Source organism: Homalodisca vitripennis, chromosome 1, assembly GCF_021130785.1.
Source record: "Homalodisca vitripennis isolate AUS2020 chromosome 1, UT_GWSS_2.1, whole genome shotgun sequence".
Taxonomy (NCBI): Eukaryota; Metazoa; Arthropoda; class Insecta; order Hemiptera; family Cicadellidae; genus Homalodisca; species Homalodisca vitripennis.
The window spans coordinates 15,409,769-15,429,229 of record NC_060207.1 but is presented as its reverse complement, the minus strand read 5'-3'; the positions used below and the strand labels follow the sequence as shown (position 1 = coordinate 15,429,229).

The following is a 19,461-nucleotide window of genomic DNA, read 5'->3' as shown; positions in this document are numbered from 1 at the left end:
TTGCGAGAGTCTTGGGACGAAGTGTACAAGGCTTTGACAACAATTTCAAAAGACCCAACAGAAAAGGCTACAGCCAGATGTGAGGCTCAAGGAATCGCTCGGAATCTAGAACGTTTTGAGACTGCATTTATGGTATGCTTCTGGAGCACTGCCCTCCATAGAAATTCACAAAGTCAGTAAAACTATACAAAGTGGAACCGTTGACGTTTTGTTAAGTCAGGGGATTTGTATGGTTCTCTAGAGGAATATTTTGTGTCAGAAAGAAACAACTTTTCTTATTTCGAGGAATTGGGTAAGAAGATAACCAAAACTGAAACATACGATTCATACGAAAAAAGACAAACCAAGCGAAAAGTCCTGGCCAGACGAAACCCAGAGTGAAGAAGTCAACCTGACTGGCAGAGATGACTTGAGAATTAACACATTTCTTCCAATTCTAGACTCCTTTATTTGTGAATTTAAGAGAAGAAAAGTGGCCTATAGTGACTTTGTAGATAAATTCTACTTCCTGACTCAATTGTGTGACAGCAAAACAGACATCAACATCACAGAAGAGGAACTAAGAAACAAGGCAACGAAACTTCATCAAATTTATCAAAATGACTTAGATTCCGATTTTATTGAAGAGTTGCATTCACTTTCAACAACACTGTGCGGTGGGAATGGACAATCCCTCAGATAAAAACGTTGGACAGGAATTTTCTACCTTTTTGAGAAAGAAGAACTCGTTGCATGATGTTTACCCTAACTTGGACATAGCAGTAACGAATTAGTTTTGTGCATACCTGCAACTAATTGCGCGGGAGAACGTAGCTTTTCCTGCCTTCGAAGAGTTAAAAACTACTTACGGACAAGCATTTTCTGAAAACAGGCTCAATTCACTTTCTCTCCTATGTATAGAAGCAAATTTAACAAAGAAGCTCTCTTATGAAGATTTAATTAAAGAGTTCTCAATTAAAAAGGCTCGTAAGAAAGCTCTGTAAAATGTAAATAGCCTACTGTATATAACAATAAATTAGTTCTGTTAATCACACAATGAACTTGTATTAGAATGTACAAACGTTATTTTTAAATATTTCAACTCATGCTTATAATAAACCATTATTCAAATAATTTTTGTCAACTTTAATTTCACCTTGCAAAACCATTTGATTGATTTAAATTAAACAATTTTCCAAGATTTGAAAATATTTAACAACATTCCAAGTAAGTGTAAGTCTGCAAAAAAACACATTTTCTAAAATGTGTGTTAATTTGGGCTGCAGTTCCATATAGTTCCACCGGCACAATCGAATACGAACATATCGATTGTTGATCAAGCTAAAACATCGTGCCGCGGCGTTAGGTTAGGTTATTTCACGTTATTTTGTGTTTCTCTCGGTCGGTAAATAACGTGAAATAACCTAATCTAACCACCGCGTCGCGATATTTCCCCGTTATTTGACTAAACATTAAAAAAATTTATAATACATTAAAACTGTTACGAAATGCTTTAAAAACGCCATCCAAATTACTATTTTGTTCCTGAAAAATGCAAATTTTCCCGGGGGGGTGTGCTCCCCTTTTTGGGGCGGCAAATTATCTTAAGCCTATAGGCGGCAAACTGGTAAATCCGGCCCTGATGATAAATCTATAAAAAACAAAAATCCTAAATTATTGGACATGGGTATTTTTAAAGGTTTACAGTAATAAATGTTATAAAAAATTTGATTTTTTTCTAGTAAGTATATCTATGTCATTAATAGTTTAAAATGTTCCATTGAATTTGATAAAACCATGAAATTATGGTTCTCAACATAATTTAATAATCAGGGCATCCGTAACATTCCATAAATTTAATAATTTTGAATAACCATAACTGCGATAAAACATATAAAAAGTGTCAAACACATGAAAGTGTCTGTAGAACCCAGAAAAGGACAAAACCTCAAAATGTATCATATTGTAGAAAAATGATACATTTTTCTACATGAAAAATATGTTTTATATATGTACATTATCAATAAGTTTTTTATGGGTTATGTCTTAGAATGGTCTGAAACAAAACATCAAGAGGATTCTATAAAATTCTGTTATAACTCACAAACCTACATCTTCATTTGGATGCATCCCTAAAATTGGATAGATGAAACATCAAATTGTGTTGCAAAACTAGTTACACTAAGAAATAATTAATTCAAAACATGATTAAGTGGTACAGATAGTGTATGAGTTAGAAACTGTGAACCTTCACAAATCACAGCAGTTCTTATCTCGGTATCTGGCTGGTCTCCAGCCCATTAACAACTTTACCTCCCCACATCACTCCCCCACTTCCCTCCCTCCCACCCCACTGAATGTAATACAATATCGGTAGCTCAGTTGCCTACTTCCAATGGTTTTGTTCTCTAAAGGATTTCCGTTTATTTGTTACACATTTATTTACTTCATTATCTCCCTCAAAGGACATTGAAGTTAAATTTTTCTCTTTTTATTCTTTTTTACTTTTTGATGAAGCACAAAATAAACCAAATATGTATTTCGCAATCATGCAACTGCAACACTGGTAAACAAACTAAAGCAAAATACAAATAGCTATAACTAAAACCATAGCAGGACTACTAATTTTTGTTCTGCAGGATTTCTAATCAATACTAAGAGTTTTAATTCAGCAAAAAATCTCGAAACCCAGACCAGTTAATTTATTTCTGCCATAGCATATTCAATACTCACCAATTTCTGGTGATTTATTACTGAGATCAATTACATTTAAAACCAGATAGGAGTACACCACACGTGTCGCAAACAGGCTTTGCTTAGATTGCATGCAATATGTCATGTCTATAGCTCATTTAATTATGCTAGATGCGTCACTTGCCTCAAGTTGAAATTTCATATGATTTTACTCAGTTTGTTTACAAATTTATTTATTTATTGAGTTCCTCATTGCTATCATAATTTACAATTAAACCAAAAAAAATGTTCGCTAATGCTCAGCCAAATCCCTTGGAGTTACACGAACTGTCATAGAACTCTGCCTATATAGAAATTAAGTTCCATGAAAAATGTTAAGTCTGTACGGCAGTTTTCTCAACACATTGTACGGACAGATAGAATTAAAAAATGTTCCAGCCCCTCGACCGATAAGACTTCACCTACAGTCAGTCAATAAAAACATGACACAGTATCAATTTATAAATTAAGAAACCTCTTTTTTGTCTTATTACCTCTTTCGCGTTATGGTGGTAGAGTTTATAATACAGTAAGTGAAAAGTTGGAGGAGCATGAAAATGCTCCTCATCCTGAAAATTTATGATAACTTGGAGTGTGTTAGTTCATTTCTGAATCTAATATTCCTAAAATTCTAAAAATAATTCTAAATCTACATTTAGGCATTACATTTGGGCTGTTTAAGTAAATGATACGTAGCTAGGATTCAGAGAAGGTATGTATTAATTAAATATAGAAGGAAATACTAAGTATTAAAATTATATATTATATATATATATATATATTTTTATATATATATATATATATAATATATATATATATATATATATATATATATATATATATATATATAATATATATATATAATATATCTATATATATAAAAATGAATGTTTGTATGTTTGTCCTTTATGGAATCGTGAACTATTGGACCGATCATGATGAAAATTTGTACGTATATGTATTTTTCCACGGAGAAGGTTTATAAGCTATGCCCATCCCTTTCCCGATTCAGGATTCCGCCCCACTGGTTACAGAAATACCCATAAGAAATGCATTGCAGCAAACATATGTTAACGTCTTTTCAAATTTTTAATCAGCTGTTCTTTGTAAACATATATTACACTTATAGTTTTAAAGCATAGAGTAAGCTTAAGAGAAACGACAAATTTTGTTTAAACTGTTTTTGCAATCACTGTTAAACATAGACTTTACTATCCAGATAATACAATTCAAATTTGACGTAAAAATTCACCTTTAACTGCAATATTTATTTAATATAAACCATGCTCATGCTTGATCAGAAGAGTAATGCAGATATCATAATTACTATCTTACGTTGGCTACAAATATAGAGAATGTTATAAAATCAACCTTAGTTGTTTTTTTTGACAGAAGTATGGTTCTCAAAACTCCGTGTGTACATATTCTCTCGATCGAGACAACAAAGCAAGCTCAATCGTGGCATCGGAGATATAACTAATTTAATCTAAAATTTATTATAGTAAAAAAAAAAAATTTACTAAGTAATATAAGGACTTCGGTTTCTTAAGATTTGCGTGCGAAGCCGTGGGTAACAGCTAGATAGAGGCAGGAATATGGTACATACCTTCATAATACGCCCAAGAGGCTCACGATGGAACGACTATCAATTATCTCAGCAATGTTTAGAATGTGATAGAAAAAGAATAAGTGAATATAGTGTACTGTTTTCAACGGGAAATTGCGTGCGAAGCCGCGGGCAACTTGTGCAAAAAATTATTGAAATGCGCAGCAAAGCGCGCCGGGCCCGCTAAGTATATATATATATATATATTATACTCAGCTTGTTTAAAAATTTATTTATTTCGTTATTTTCTTGTTGCGATTATGATTACCTATAGTAAAAAAGTAAAAATATTTGCTAACGCTCAGCCAAATCCCATGGAGTGAAATACACAATCATCAAACTCAGGTCTAAGACGTTGGACTTTGAGTCTGAGTTACAGATAGCACAGGTTTGAATCCTGTCTGTGATGTTGCACTTTTTATCAGTACCATCGACCTTGTACTGTATTGACTCTCCCCCTTATTCTGTTTGATAAGATCCTCCCACAGGCCAATGGCCCATGAGGACGGGCAGAATAAGCCATAAAAGGAGATCGGCTTCTCAAAAAAAAGCTTGATAAAAGATTTCCAGTCTGTAGGTCAGCTAGTTTTCTAGATATTGTGCGGACAGACAGACAGACAGAAAATTAGGCAGAAATTAATATTTTTCACCCCCATTAATGATGGCTTTCCAACGCTCAGCCAATAACTTGTGTGGAAAAATATTGTTGATTTTGCTTGAAAATACAAACAAAACATGCAAAGACTAATCTGTTGTTTTTATTTTGAAGTTAAGTTATAAATAGCCACACTCATCAACACAATATATACCTCGAGCAAGACAATTTCTTACTATTAATTAATGACATTCAATTTGTAATTTTTTCAATAAAAATAACTTTTTTATTTTTGAAATTTATATTTTCACCTCAAATTTTCATATTTATGTAGAGAATTATTTTTATAAAACAATGTTTTAAATATTATTGTACTATCACACATAGAAAAAAAGGTTACAAAGTTAACCAAATTATATTTCTCCCAAATTTACTAGTGGTCACCAGAATTATAGAGGACTTCCATCTGAATAATTATTACCTCAATAAGTTCCAAACTAGTCTTGTGATTACAAACTAAGTGATACAACTGAATCTGATAATACGCTTTTATTTACTTACTAGCGGGCCCGGCACGCTTTGCTGCGCATTTCAATAATTTTTTGCAAAAGTTGCCCGCGGCTTCGCACGCAATTTCCCGTTGAAAACAGTACACTATATTCACTTATTCTTTTTCTATCACATTCTAAACATTGCTGAGATAATTGATAGTCGTTCCATCGTGAGCCTCTTGGGCGTATTATGAAGGTATGTACCATATTCCTGCCTCTATCTAGCTGTTACCCACGGCTTCGCACGCAAATCTTAAGAACCGAAGTCCTTATATTACTTAGTAAATTTTTTTTTTTACTATAATAAATTTTAGATTAAATTAGTTATATCTCCGATGCCACGATTGAGCTTGCTTTGTTGTCTCGATCGAGAGAATATGTACACACGGAGTTTTGAGAACCATACTTCTGTCAAAAAAAACAACTAAGGTTGATTTTATAACATTCTTTATATTTGTAGCCAACGTAAGATAGTAATTATGATATCTGCATTACTCTTCTGATCAAGCATGAGCATGGTTTATATTAAATAAATATTGCAGTTAAAGGTGAATTTTTACGTCAAATTTGAATTGTATTATCTGGATAGTAAAGTCTATGTTTAACAGTGATTGCAAAAACAGTTTAAACAAAATTTGTCGTTTCTCTTAAGCTTACTCTATGCTTTAAAACTATAAGTGTAATATATGTTTACAAAGAACAGCTGATTAAAAATTTGAAAAGACGTTAACATATGTTTGCTGCAATGCATTTCTTATGGGTATTTCTGTAACCAGTGGGGCGGAATCCTGAATCGGGAAAGGGATGGGCATAGCTTATAAACCTTCTCCGTGGAAAAATACATATACGTACAAATTTTCATCATGATCGGTCCAATAGTTCACGATTCCATAAAGGACAAACACACAAACATTCATTTATATATATATATAGATTGAGCTAAATTATGTACATTATAAAGGTATAAAATGAAACCAGTGAATGTTTGATGTAATTTTATTCAGCAATAATTCGGTGGTCTGTTTGTATTTTGCTACTCTAGAGTCTGTACAAACTTAATAAAATGCTAATAATATAATCACATTAATGGTTTTACTACAATATAAAACCTAACTATCCGTACTTAAATGTAACACAATGAATTTATAAACATCTTTGGTATTTAAATAGCATTTTATGAAAAGTAATTAAAATATGACAAATAGCATTATTATGTAGAATGAAGGAATGCTGAGGGGTATGTGTATTTGATTGGAAGTCGTAATTTTATATAACCTACATAAAAGGTGGTACAACATTACCGAGTACAATATTAGTTGTACCAAAGCTCATTTGGTACTTAGTAAGATTTACAAAATTCTATCCAGTAAAGATTTTTTATAGAAATTGTATCCTTCCTGGTGTTTTAAGGGGTACTTTTTAATTGAATTTAGTCCAGTCTAAAGCAATGAATTACAAATATAAAAAATACATTTCATCACACACACTGAGAATCTTTTGTGGAATGGTGCTGGTTCTGTCAATAAATGCTTACTTTATTCTGTGTTTTCTTTAATAACAAAATTACTAAAATTATACATTAAGTTGCTAGGGTGCCCATAAGAAGAAGTGGTTGTGATGTAGGCTGTGTTAATAAAATCCTTAGGAAAATTGGAAAAAACAGTTGGGCAAAATGTACAAGATACAATATCCACAGTACAATGAAAATTAATTTTTGAAATTCCTCCTACGAGTCTTTCGATAACAGATTATACCCAATGGTGGAATGTATTCTGTATCTTTGAAAGATTTTGAAAGTTCTCAATTGTAAGAGAATAATATTCTTTAAGTACCAGGAACTCGGTACTTTACTCAAAGTGTTACTCATTACTTGAAGTGAGAACTATAAATTTATAAATCAATATGATATACCTCTTTTAAACACACAGAATTATACAGTTGATGTTCTAACGGGTGGTCCATCCATAATGCACGATGATAATTGTTAGTCACACCTTAACATCAAGTATTTTGCCCAACTTGATTTGACATTTTTTTGTTTCAGTGTTCGACAAATTCAACCATGGACAGGTATACCATTGAGCAGCGCGTTAAGATTGTTGAAGCATTTTACGAAAATGGACGTTCAAATCAAAATGCATTTCTTGCACTTCGTGATTTTTTGGTCACCATAATCGACCAAATGTGTCCACAATCGGGAGGATTGTGCCCAAATTTCAGCAAACCGGATCTGTGGGAAATGTGAAAACACCTGTGCGTGCTCGCCCAGTTCGTTCTGCGGAAAACATTGGTGTTGTTCGCGATAGTGTGGCAGAAGAGCCGTCAACCTCGACTCGTCGTTGTGCGCAACAATTGAACATTCCCATGAACATCACTGATGCGAATATTGCATAAAGATTTGAATTTACACGCTTACAAGGTTCAATTAACTCAATATCTGAAGCCTACTGACCATTTCAAGCGTCGTCAATATGCCGAATGGTTGGTTGAACAGACAGAAGTCAATGGTGATTTTTCAAAGAAAATTATCTTCAGCGACGAGGCACACTTTCACCTCAGTGGATTCGTAAACAAGCAGAATTGCCGCATTTGGGCAAATGAGAATCCATGAGTGATTGTTGAAAAGCCGATGTATCCAGAAAGAATGACTGTTAGGTGCGGTTTATGGGCTGGCGGCGTCATCGGGCCGTACTTCTTCGAAAATGAGGTCGGCCAAGCAGTTACCGTGAATGGTGTTCGCTATCGTGAGATGGTAACGGACTTCTTGTGGCCAGAAATTGAGGATAGGGACCTGGACGATATGTGGTTCCAACAGGATGGTGCCACTTGCCACACATCCAACGAAACAATGGCTCTTTTGCGCAAGAAATTCAATGGCCGTGTTATCTCACGTCGTGGCGATGTTAATTGGCCGCCACGATCATGTGATTTGACACCGTTGGACTTCTTTTTTTGGGGATATTTAAAAGAAAACGTGTACGTCAATAAGCCAAGAACAATTCAAGAGCTAAAGGATGAGATAATTCGGCATATTAACGACATTGAGCCTCAATTATGTCTCAGAGTCATTCAAAATATGGAGCATCGGATAGAGGTATGCCACCGAGGCCGGGGCGAACATTTGGCTGATATTTTGTTTCACACATAATTGTCATAGATCCTTATATCATAATAAAATATATTACGATAATTCTCTGAAAACTCTTTGTTTTATTTACAATTTACCTCGTGCATTTTGGTTGGACCACCCTTTATATCATCTGAGAGGTTTAATAATTCAAAAAATGGTGTCTTTTCGCTAAATTGTGTTTCTTTAGCATAACATACTATTGTGGGAGGAAGTGTAGTTTTTGTGGAACTTGATGGAAAGAATGGGCCATCAGGATGAAAGTTAGGCATCCCTAATAATGTGAAATGTAAGCATATTTTTTACTACCCCATCAGGCTTTTCTTGAATAATAAGAAAAAAATAGACAATATTTTTAAAATTTCCGTTTTCATCTCATAGCTCCTTACGATATTTGATACGTTAAATGGTTGGACAAACAAGCTCTACGTCGGAGATTCGTGTTAGACAGTATTGAGCACTGAGGAAAATTATTTTAGGAACTTTCTCAATTAATAGACACTTAAAACTGACTCTGTAGCTGGTTCCTACAAGTACAACTTCTTCATACAATCTATCATGGTTACTTCAAGACGTATCTAAATAAAACTAAAATCTAATAGTTACCTCGAACCGAACTCCGGTTCAAGATAGTTCATTAAAATCTATACAGCACATATAAACACACACTATGTAGAACACTAAAATGGCAGTGTTACTTATGGTATGTCTTACTTCTGGTGGTATGTTGGCTTATTTAACACTAAAGACTAATGATCAGCGGTTTCAGTGATTGTCTCTCAGAAATATCACTAAAATTTAGTAGTTTCTGCACCGTTCAACTTGACATTGAAACACTAAAATTAAAAGTATTAAAATGTCCCATGCAATACACTTGGTAAACGTGATATTTGTTTCTTGATTCCCAATCAGTCACTGTTTCTTAAAACCGATCCAAACAATACAAATACCCATTCCATTAATTAGTCAACTATTTGGTTAATTTTCTTCTAGGGCTCAAGCCTAGTTCTCTTCCAACAACCGTCTGGTAGGGCGTTTCTGATGTCTTCAATGTTGTCGACTTCTTGTTCCAGCCTCATTACTTCAGCTTTGTAGCTTGTTACAAGTTGAGTCTATAACAAAACATCACAAAATACTGTAATTGATCATATGTAAAATTAATTACTAACTTTATCTTAAAAGCAAAATTCAAGGTTTTATTGATCACTAAACATACACTGATGCAATAGATTTCGTCAAGACCAATATAAAACAATTTTCACTGTTCATGATAAGTGGTTGGTAAATTCTATTTTATAATAAGATGTTTAGTTAAAAAACTAATATAAATATAGAACAATATTATGAATAATGTATAAAGACAAATATTAATAAATGTTATAAAATTTATGATTGCAAGAAACATAATTTAACAGATCAAAAATATTCAGACATTCACTAATAAATAATTGGACAATAAAGATAAAACATTTACACTAATACAATTAAAAACAAAGAGTGCAGGCAAAAAATAAAAACAATGAGGAAAAATAATATATATACTACATAGATAGATACAAAATAAATGTTATAAAGATTTAACAGTAAGAAATGTAACTTCTCAATAGATCAAAAGAAATACATTCAAACATAAATAATTGAATGACAAGACAAAAATTAATTAAACTAAAAAAAAATCACTCAGTGTAACATTCAATATAAAAAATATTATTTTATTAAATAATTTTAAAATTTTTTATGGATTATAAAATAATTGAATGATTTATCTAAATTGATTAAAAATCAATTATTTTCTTACCAGACTCTTTAAAAACTAAAAGTTAAAAGTTCTTTATAGATTCAGATTATCTGTAACACTAATTTACCTGAGATATTTTAGCTTTGTTCAAAGTATCTAACTGTTCGTCCAAGTTTGCAGCATAGAACTCACTCTCCGCCTCTGCTAACCTCTGCTCAAGTCTGTTTAACTTGTCTTCATCTGAAATATAACATCGATATTTACAGATCCTTCAAATACTATGTACAAAGATTCTGTGTTTTCAATAAAATTAAATACAACATATTTTACTACTCCAGAATTTCAATAGCTATTTTATAAATCAAATTTTAGTTTATTATATATTTTACCTTTATTGAGAAAACTTCATACTTACCAATATCCGAAAGATCTGATAATTCTTTCATTATGTTATGGACAGCTTCGAGAGCAGTTTCCACTTGCTTTGTTACTTCTGCCGCACTTGTCTTTGCCTGTCCCACCTTCTTCTTTGCCTGTAGAATAAGGCTTGGTTAAATAATCTACATAGTAAGATGAACAATAATTGTTATAATTATTCTACAGTCATAAAGTTTAGTTATTTGAATTCCTAAAACATTCAAACATTCATTGACTGAAAATCACATCACTCCGCGAGCAGTATAGAAATAAATAAAAATTTAAACAATTAGAAAGGCCTAATTCAGAATCAAACATACAACTGATGTGTATCAAACAAGTTAGGTTGCTGTTAAATATATTTTTAAAATTTGTTTATGGCTTTTGGGGATTCTATACTCCTTATCCTCCCCCTCTTAGTTTCCACTGTTCCAAATGTTTGCACTCTTAAATGCTGCAGATAAAGGATACAGATAAACGTAAACTGATTAGATTCTGTTATCTGTTCTTCTGTTAACCTCAAAACTTAAATGTTTGTTAGAGTGTATTATTTGTAATAAGATGTTATAGAATTTTTATCAGTTTCTACTATCTCATGAGATATTTTTCACTTGCACTCTTAAATGCTGCAGATAAAGGATATAGATAAACATAAATTGATTAGATTCTGTTATCTGGTCTTCTGTTACCCTCAAAACTTAAAAGTTTGTTAGAGTGTATTATTTGTAATAAGATGCTATAGAATTTTTATCAGTTTCTACTACCTTAAGAGATATTTTTCATTTACAATGATTTGTTTAAATCTTGTTCAAGCAATCATACCGTTTTCTTTGACTTGCATTTATATTTCAGTTGTTAAAAGAGCAATGACAACAACGCCAAATAAGGAAATTTAAAGGAAGGGTTCATGTCATAAAAGCTTACAGTTAAGGTTATAACTCTGCCCTTAGCATCTACAAGAAAAGACTGGTTTCTTGTAATAGAATTCTGATTTTTTTTGTATCTTAAACAAATATTGCACTTAATAATAAAAAAATAACATCACACATAAAAATGTTGAAATACAATTAATAAATAAGAGTATACAAAAAAATATTTTGAACTTAAAGTCTAACAAAATTTAATTATTACTAATTAACATTACTAAACTATTAATTTCTACTAAAAAGAATTGTATTAGCCTAGGTGAAATTGGTTTTTCAAAATAATTTTTATGTTTCAGTACCAATCCAAAAGATTCAATAATTACATTGTCAATAAGCTGCTGCTCCATCTTCTCCTTTTCGGATTGTTCTGCCACCTCTGCTGCTGTGACCGCCACCCGGCCTGCAAGAGCTTCTGCCTCATCCCGCAGTTTATTCGCCTCTGCTTTGCTCTGTTCTGCTGTTTCTTTAATCCTCTCTGCCTCCTGCATCATCAAAATAGGTAAGTCAATTGCTGTATCTTTGCTATACATAAACATGGAATGGCCTAAATTTGTTCCATTTTCTAGTCTTCAATACATGTGTACTAAAAAGCTATGGCTAAGAAAGATTTTTAATCAACAAAAATTACATGAGCAAAAAACCGATTCTGCTACCTTAATCCGATTCCATCTATAATTTTATAGACAGACCTATCCAATTTATTGGATGGTTTCATAATTTTAAAATATAAAAAAGTAAAGGTTTATTAAATAAATTTCAATTACAAAAATATATTGAACTATCGTTGATACAGCAAGTATTACTCAAGTTTTAATGGTAGCAGTATTAGATTTTTTAACTTTTTGCCTACAGAAATAAAAGAACTCCCTCAACATTCGTTTAAAAGATATGTTAAAAATAAACTAACGGAAAACTATTTATATTCCATAAGACACTTTTGTACATTAAGGTTTTAATTGTTATTTGTTGATTCTTGTTTATTGATTGTTATTGGTTAATTGTTACAGAATGATTCATACGTCATAACTTTTGTACGGTATTAGTATTTAGTGTAAAAGAATAGTTTTAATACAATAACTGTAACTACCTTTAAGAAAAAACATAACGGATGCCTGTACTGAAAAATTGTTTGGCAATAAATGATCTGATTTGATTTGAATTACATTTGGTCAATCCACAATCACTTCATAGTGTTTTAGACTTACGTCATAAAATTTATAATTATTTAATTGTAGAAATAACTAAAGGTGTGTTATCTCTGATCTTGGAATTTAATTTTGATTCTGAAGATCAATCTACCTGAGCAGTATTTTCTGCAAATTGTAATTGCTGCTTAGCTGTCTGAGCGTAGCCTCCAGCCCCAACCAGAGCTTCTTGGGCATTAGTAGTCTTTCGTATGGCTTCACTGATTGCTTCTTCAATTTCAGGAATTTTCGCTAGAGCTTCTTGAGCTTTCCCTTTACTTTGCTGCACTTGACTGTCAAACTCTGAAACAAAACTCCAAGTTGAATACACTGATATATGTACTTTGTATTACAAAATTACAGCTATGAAAATCATGGATTGTCACAGATAAGTCTAAAAGCCTAATATGATTATTTTAAAAAATAATCTAAACCTTTAAAAATGCTTGCATTGCCAGTAGGCCTAGATCTAATTAAAAGATTACATGCTGCAAAATATGTACTAATGAACAGATCTCTCATACAAAAGGTATATCCTGCAACTCTTAAACCTGATTTTGCTGTTGATACAAAGCGACAATGTAGAATTTCAAGAATATGCAAGTCTGTTAAAATTCATTTTACACATCCACTCACACCAACTGACGAAATTTTAAACAACTCTTTTTGAAAATTTCCTCTTCTCAGCATTGATTGCTTCATCTGGGTGACCCCAATACATATTTCAGACCAAGGTGGATTTGGAGAACAAACTAGAATATTTGTCATCAAAATATTGGGTAGTTCAGAGAACAAATTTCAAATTTCTCATGTGGAAACAAAACTGTTTATAGAAGAACTGCTTACAGATGGCAAGCTTCTTAGTTACCTTGGAGGGTCCTGTAGGTCTGCTGGGCCTCCTGCAATGTTTTGTTCCCTAACTGTACAGCTTCTTCTGCCTTGTTGTTGGCGGCATCAGCGTCTGCCAACCGTTCATCAGCAAACTGCTGCTGAGTCATGCCTCTCCTCAGCACGTCTTCCCCATCAATCATCAACTCAGAAATCTCCTCCAACAGTGCAATGTGGTTCTGGTACAAGTTGTTCGCTTCATCTCTGATTTGTCTCGCCTGGATAAAAATATTTTGATAACATTAATGTGCTGCTTTGTATACATCCTATTACTTAGTAATAATTACATTCAAATTTTAAAATATCCTTTAAAAACAAACATAAATAGAACAAATAATTTAAAAAAATACTAACCTCTGAAGCAGTAGCAATGGCCTTATCTTTTAGATCTTGAGCATTGGTCTCCGGCAACATGAGTTCGTACACATCGCTGTAGATGGCCCATGTATCATTATACACGGTATCCACATGGTTAGCAGTATCCGATACCACCTCTATGGTCAGGTCTAACTTCTCATTTGTCATCTGCATGTCGGAATTAAGAGATCGTATCTCATCACTAGAACAAAATTCATATTGTGTTATTATTAACTACATGTAATTTAGAGACTCTTAACTCAAAAGATTTCAGTTTTCGTTGTTTTCTGCACTTATAAATGAAGAGAAGGGCAATTTTTATCAATATGAAGACTATACTTTAAATCTGCAGCAAGAGCTAATAACATTCTGATTTTAACGAGGCTGTAGTGTGTCATGCATTCAAAAATTATAAATAATTAAAATAGGAAATATTGACAGCATATTACTATGATGTTAATTTCCACAGTGTTCATACTAAGTAGTAATATTATATTATTATTCCAAGAAGTATTTTTAGATGCAGTACAAATACTGGACAGTAAAATAATAAACAAATATAATTTATTTTAATTACTACTGTATTATGTATTGAAAATCGTATTTTATTATTATAATATTTGCAATTGCATATTAATTATTCTTATACAGAGTGATCAAGTTCACCTGATTGGCTATTTTTTTATTGGTTACACAAGACGCATAGTTGAAAATATATTTCTAGGACAACAGAACCTAATTTGGCATATTCAAAGTTTTAAAGTGATGCCAACCTAAGGGTGGTCCTCAAACTATCATAGAGCAACCTACCTTTGTGATAAATTATTGGAAAAGGAACAAAGAATTAAAAATTTTAGCTCTAAACTGTTTATTTTTTATTCTTTGCTTTATTTATTCTTAAAGTATTAAGGCCAACAATTAAATTTACATGTTGAATTTAAACGTGTAACATCGTAAGTTCTATTAAAATATTTTATGAAAGCTTTGAGGAAAAATGTTTTGTACCAAACACGGTCATTATATTTTAAATTTGACATGATTTACTTCATGGGGGTGTTATCTTCACTAAATCTAACATTTAAGTATTTGTGTCATATGATAAATTACCAACACAGTTGCTATACCATGCAACACTAGATTATAGATACCAACACAGATTAATACAAAATTCACTTTAATTAATCTGCTTAATATTCTGATATGTGTATAACAGTGAGTTTTAGAAATTAAACCACAACTGATATCCTTTTTTTACATTTTATACTTATTTTAAGACTATTGCTATTATCAACCACAGGAATCTGAAGAAAAAATTAATGTCATTTAATTCTCAACAGTAATTTTTACTACTACAAGATCCAATTCAGGTAATAAAATACAAGAGAACTTGATGAAAACGTCAACCTATGTAAGTCACTTGAGAATATAATAAATAATTAATTCCACAATCTACTTATTCCGGTGATCCGTAACAGGGTTGTCATTATACAGATTACCTCACAGGGGTAATGCAATAACCCCTGCTTCATTATTTAATAGCTCACTGATCGTAATCAGCTCATAATTAGATTGTGGAGATCAGTTTGCTTTACTAGTGTTGAAATTTAAATTGACTCAATACCCGATGATTCAATAATACTGTACAGGATTACCTGATGTTCTTCTGACGATTGATCGCATCCTTTGCAATGTCATAAGCCTGAGTCGAGAGATTGACAGCATTTTCAGCAATCTTGTGGATTTCCTTAGCATGCTCTTCTTGCCTAAACACAAACATTTGTTTCAATTATTTACTGTTTGTTTGTTGTATTTCAAACTTCCTTCAAATAATTTTTTTTAATGCACACTTCAAAATATTTTTCTTCTCAACATTTAAAATGTGAACTATATGAACAACTATATTTACCAAAGTATCGTTAACCAAAATTTATGGGACTGAGATGAGGGTTAAACAATTATTAGGTGAATAAGGGTAATATAGAAAAAAAATCATTCTTTGATTTATGATAAAATATTGGATATACATTATGCTTTGCTTTATGAAGGAAACAGGATTTTCCAGACATTTTCCATCGTTTAGATATACAAAAAAATCTTCGCTTTATGTTGCATTTTATCATACAGTCATTATTTATTTATATATGAGAAACACAAAAAACTACTACCTTTTTAAATCAATGAATTGGAAATTTTGTTTATCATGTTTGGGATTATCAAGATTCAAGTGTAATTTTCATTGCTACATCAAAATAAAGATGTAGGCTAAATAGTCTCACAAAAACAAATTTGATCAACAATTTAATTTAGCTTTAGTACAAGCTAAATTTATTGTATGTCAAGGACATAGTCAGTGAGGGGGCCCAAGGGATCTGAACCCCCCTCCCTAAATTTTCGACTTTTAACAATTACTTTCTTAGTAAACGAGTATTATTATTTAAATAATTCAGTATTACTCATATGTAGTGCTGAAAGATTGTTCTGAACAAAGAAATGGGTCAAGAAATTTTTAAGAAACAAAATGGGGCCTTACTCTCTGTTCATTATGGTCTTAAAATTAAAATTATATTTATATTTTCAGTTTTCATTCTAAGAATTCCAAGACTTATAATTTAATACCAGTTAGCAATGAATGTAGTTATATTATTTATATATTCAAGCTAGTTTTTTTATGTTCAATATTTAAAATTCTAATTCTAATGCATGAAAAGTAGAATTAACTTACTGCTCAGCCAAGTTTCTGGCCTCCCTTGCGATTTCCGACATCTGTTGGTTCTGTTGGCCAAACACCTTGGACCTCTCAACAGCTTTCTTTAGTGCCACGGCTCCGTCAGCCTGCAGATAGTCTAGAGCATCCTACAACAAATACACAGATCAGTTTGGTGAAATAAAAATATTTTTCATTATTTCCATATATTGATATTTAACAATTAGAAATAGGTAGTTGTACAAAATCTACAGATAAGACTTCAGTGAGTCTGTTATCATAATATAAATCTTTGTGCTTTTTCCGTCAATCTGTGATGCAAAATTGATTAACTGCCTTATAAAAGACAATACCATCTTGGATAGCGTTGATAAAACATATCATGTTGAAGTATCAGCAGCTTTTTAACAATTTTTGAAAACGCAGTTTTGGATTAAATGTGTATATAAGAATTTGAATCCTATATACATATAAATGTGGATTATTGCAATATAGGGTTAATCTCATTTACATTTACATTTACAAGATTTCCAAATTTCTAAGTGACAAAAACATAATAATCTTGTTATTTAGATCCCGCATTTACTCCTAAGTAATTTAATTTCGTATAGTAAGAAAATCAGTGATTAATTTCTATTTTGAATTTTTTATACTGTTACTAATTTTAGGGGTTTATTTGGAAATTTTTTAAATGAACGATTGTTATTACATCATGGTGTGCTACACTTTAACGTTATCTGACTCAGTAATGTTATACAAAATAAATGTTTAACATAAGAAACTTTAATACTGTTACTTAGTTTGGAATTAATTTATTTAAAGCTGAACATTTTTAATTTGTTATTTATTTAAGAGTTTATATGTTAGCGAATCATTTTGGTTCAAATCTTGTTATTGTGTATTTAATAGTAATATTATGAATACAAACGATATGAAACCAAGGAAAAGGAATTGTTTGACAAATACGTTTTTATTTATTTAACAATATCATTAATGATGCCAAGGTTTGACAACTTTCAGTATTTATCGTATTAATGTCTGACATCTATTTAGTATTGACCTATTTCTGACTTAATCATCTGTCTTACCAGCCTAGCTGGATGTTGTAAGATGTAATATGACAATAAGTGTTCATTCGTTCATTCATTGTTTGACAGAAATATAAAAATTCCTGAGAATTTTAATACTCTAGTCTGAACTAGGGTATAATTTTACTCATAACTTTAGTAGCATGATCCGGTTGCAGTGAAATGATCTAAACTTTAACCAATAAAATCATTGCTAAACACTTTTACGCCATTAGTTTTACTGTAGAATTATTTTAAAATATAATTAATATACATCCAGACACTACTAAATCGTGATTCTTGGAAACGGTATTAGTGCATTTGTAATTTAGATTTTTGTGTTTAACCCAGAGTCCATTTTCTTTCTACGATAAATAATGAATTACTGCAAATATCATACATATAAGAATGAATGAACAGAATTAATTGATAATCGCACAGACAGATACTTGGACTTCCATCTGACTTTTTGACTCCAAATTCAAAATAGTTTTTCCTTAGATTAAGAGGAAATTCTTAAATACAAAATACCAACTTTTAGTCCCAACGACCATTCTATCAAGAACTTTTGCACACACAGGAAAACAGACAGATCCACATACAGACAGACTGTCTTTTGACTTTTTTACTCGAAAATTAAGAGTAGTCTTTCAGGTAGAGGTCTTTCTTTTCAGGTCTTTCAAGAAGAACCTATGTACCAAGTTTAAAATCTCTAAAACTTTATATCAAGAAATATTGCACAGACGGACAGAAGGACGGACGATGAAACGGTTTCAATTATGCAATGTTGAGTCCTTAATAAAATAGGTTTAAATGTGGAATTTCATTAACTGCTTGGTTAATATAAATAGCATGAGTTTAAGCTAAGTAGTTTTCATTACAGTTGGAACTTGATTCAGAAGTATTCCTAGGGAAGACTCATATAGATGAGTAGGACATTATTTTTAGAAGATCATTTTTTGTGACATCAAATCTATCTAATTATTTAACAAAGATTAGGTCATATGTTTTTAAATACCAATATGTTTAATGCAAATTAAACAAAATGGGAGATGTATTAATATTAACCTGTCCCTTAGGTAAATTTGGTCCCACCCAACCACAGAGCCACGATATAAGGAAGAGAGATTGCTAATTATTTAAAATGTATTCAGGAAATACAGATCAATACAAAATCCACCACCATTACACAACTGAAAAAAGTAATTTCACAAGTTGATAATTTAGTACCGGTACTTGTTGGACTGTAAAAGACTTATATCAAGCCTCTTGGCAGACAACAAACAAAAGTATTTTCATTCACAAGAAAGTCATATGACATCATATAATAACCTATCCCCACTTATTGTTTTCTTATATGAACTCCCTCTTTTTAATATATGTATATGAAGAAATATCACAAGAGACTATAACATGCATTTTGTTTATAAAAAATATTTTGTTGAAATAATAAATTATTTGAAAAAATTTAATTTGTTTCATTATTTTCCATTAAAAGACTATCATTTCATCAATTCATATATAATTTAAATTGAAAACATATTACTCTCTGAAGCTGTGACTCATGTACAATATGTAAAATTTCACAT

General features: G+C 31.5%; 1 protein-coding gene across 2 annotated transcripts in view; it reads right to left on the bottom strand.

Annotated features, from left to right (window-relative positions):
* Window positions 1-6,442: 6,442 nt before the first annotated feature.
* Window positions 6,443-19,461, bottom strand: part of LOC124357511 (laminin subunit gamma-1) — a 505,622-nt gene continuing 492,603 nt past the window's right edge. For both annotated transcript variants that reach the window (XM_046809384.1, XM_046809394.1), the window contains 9 exons: window positions 16,824-16,954; window positions 15,754-15,864; window positions 14,099-14,303; window positions 13,725-13,962; window positions 12,972-13,159; window positions 11,996-12,154; window positions 10,745-10,862; window positions 10,457-10,569; window positions 6,443-9,703 (listed from right to left, as the gene is read on the bottom strand). In XM_046809384.1, the coding sequence (XP_046665340.1) occupies window positions 9,581-9,703; window positions 10,457-10,569; window positions 10,745-10,862; window positions 11,996-12,154; window positions 12,972-13,159; window positions 13,725-13,962; window positions 14,099-14,303; window positions 15,754-15,864; window positions 16,824-16,954 (1,386 nt within the window). In that variant the 3' untranslated portion in view covers window positions 6,443-9,580. The remainder of the gene's footprint in view (window positions 9,704-10,456; window positions 10,570-10,744; window positions 10,863-11,995; window positions 12,155-12,971; window positions 13,160-13,724; window positions 13,963-14,098; window positions 14,304-15,753; window positions 15,865-16,823; window positions 16,955-19,461) is intronic.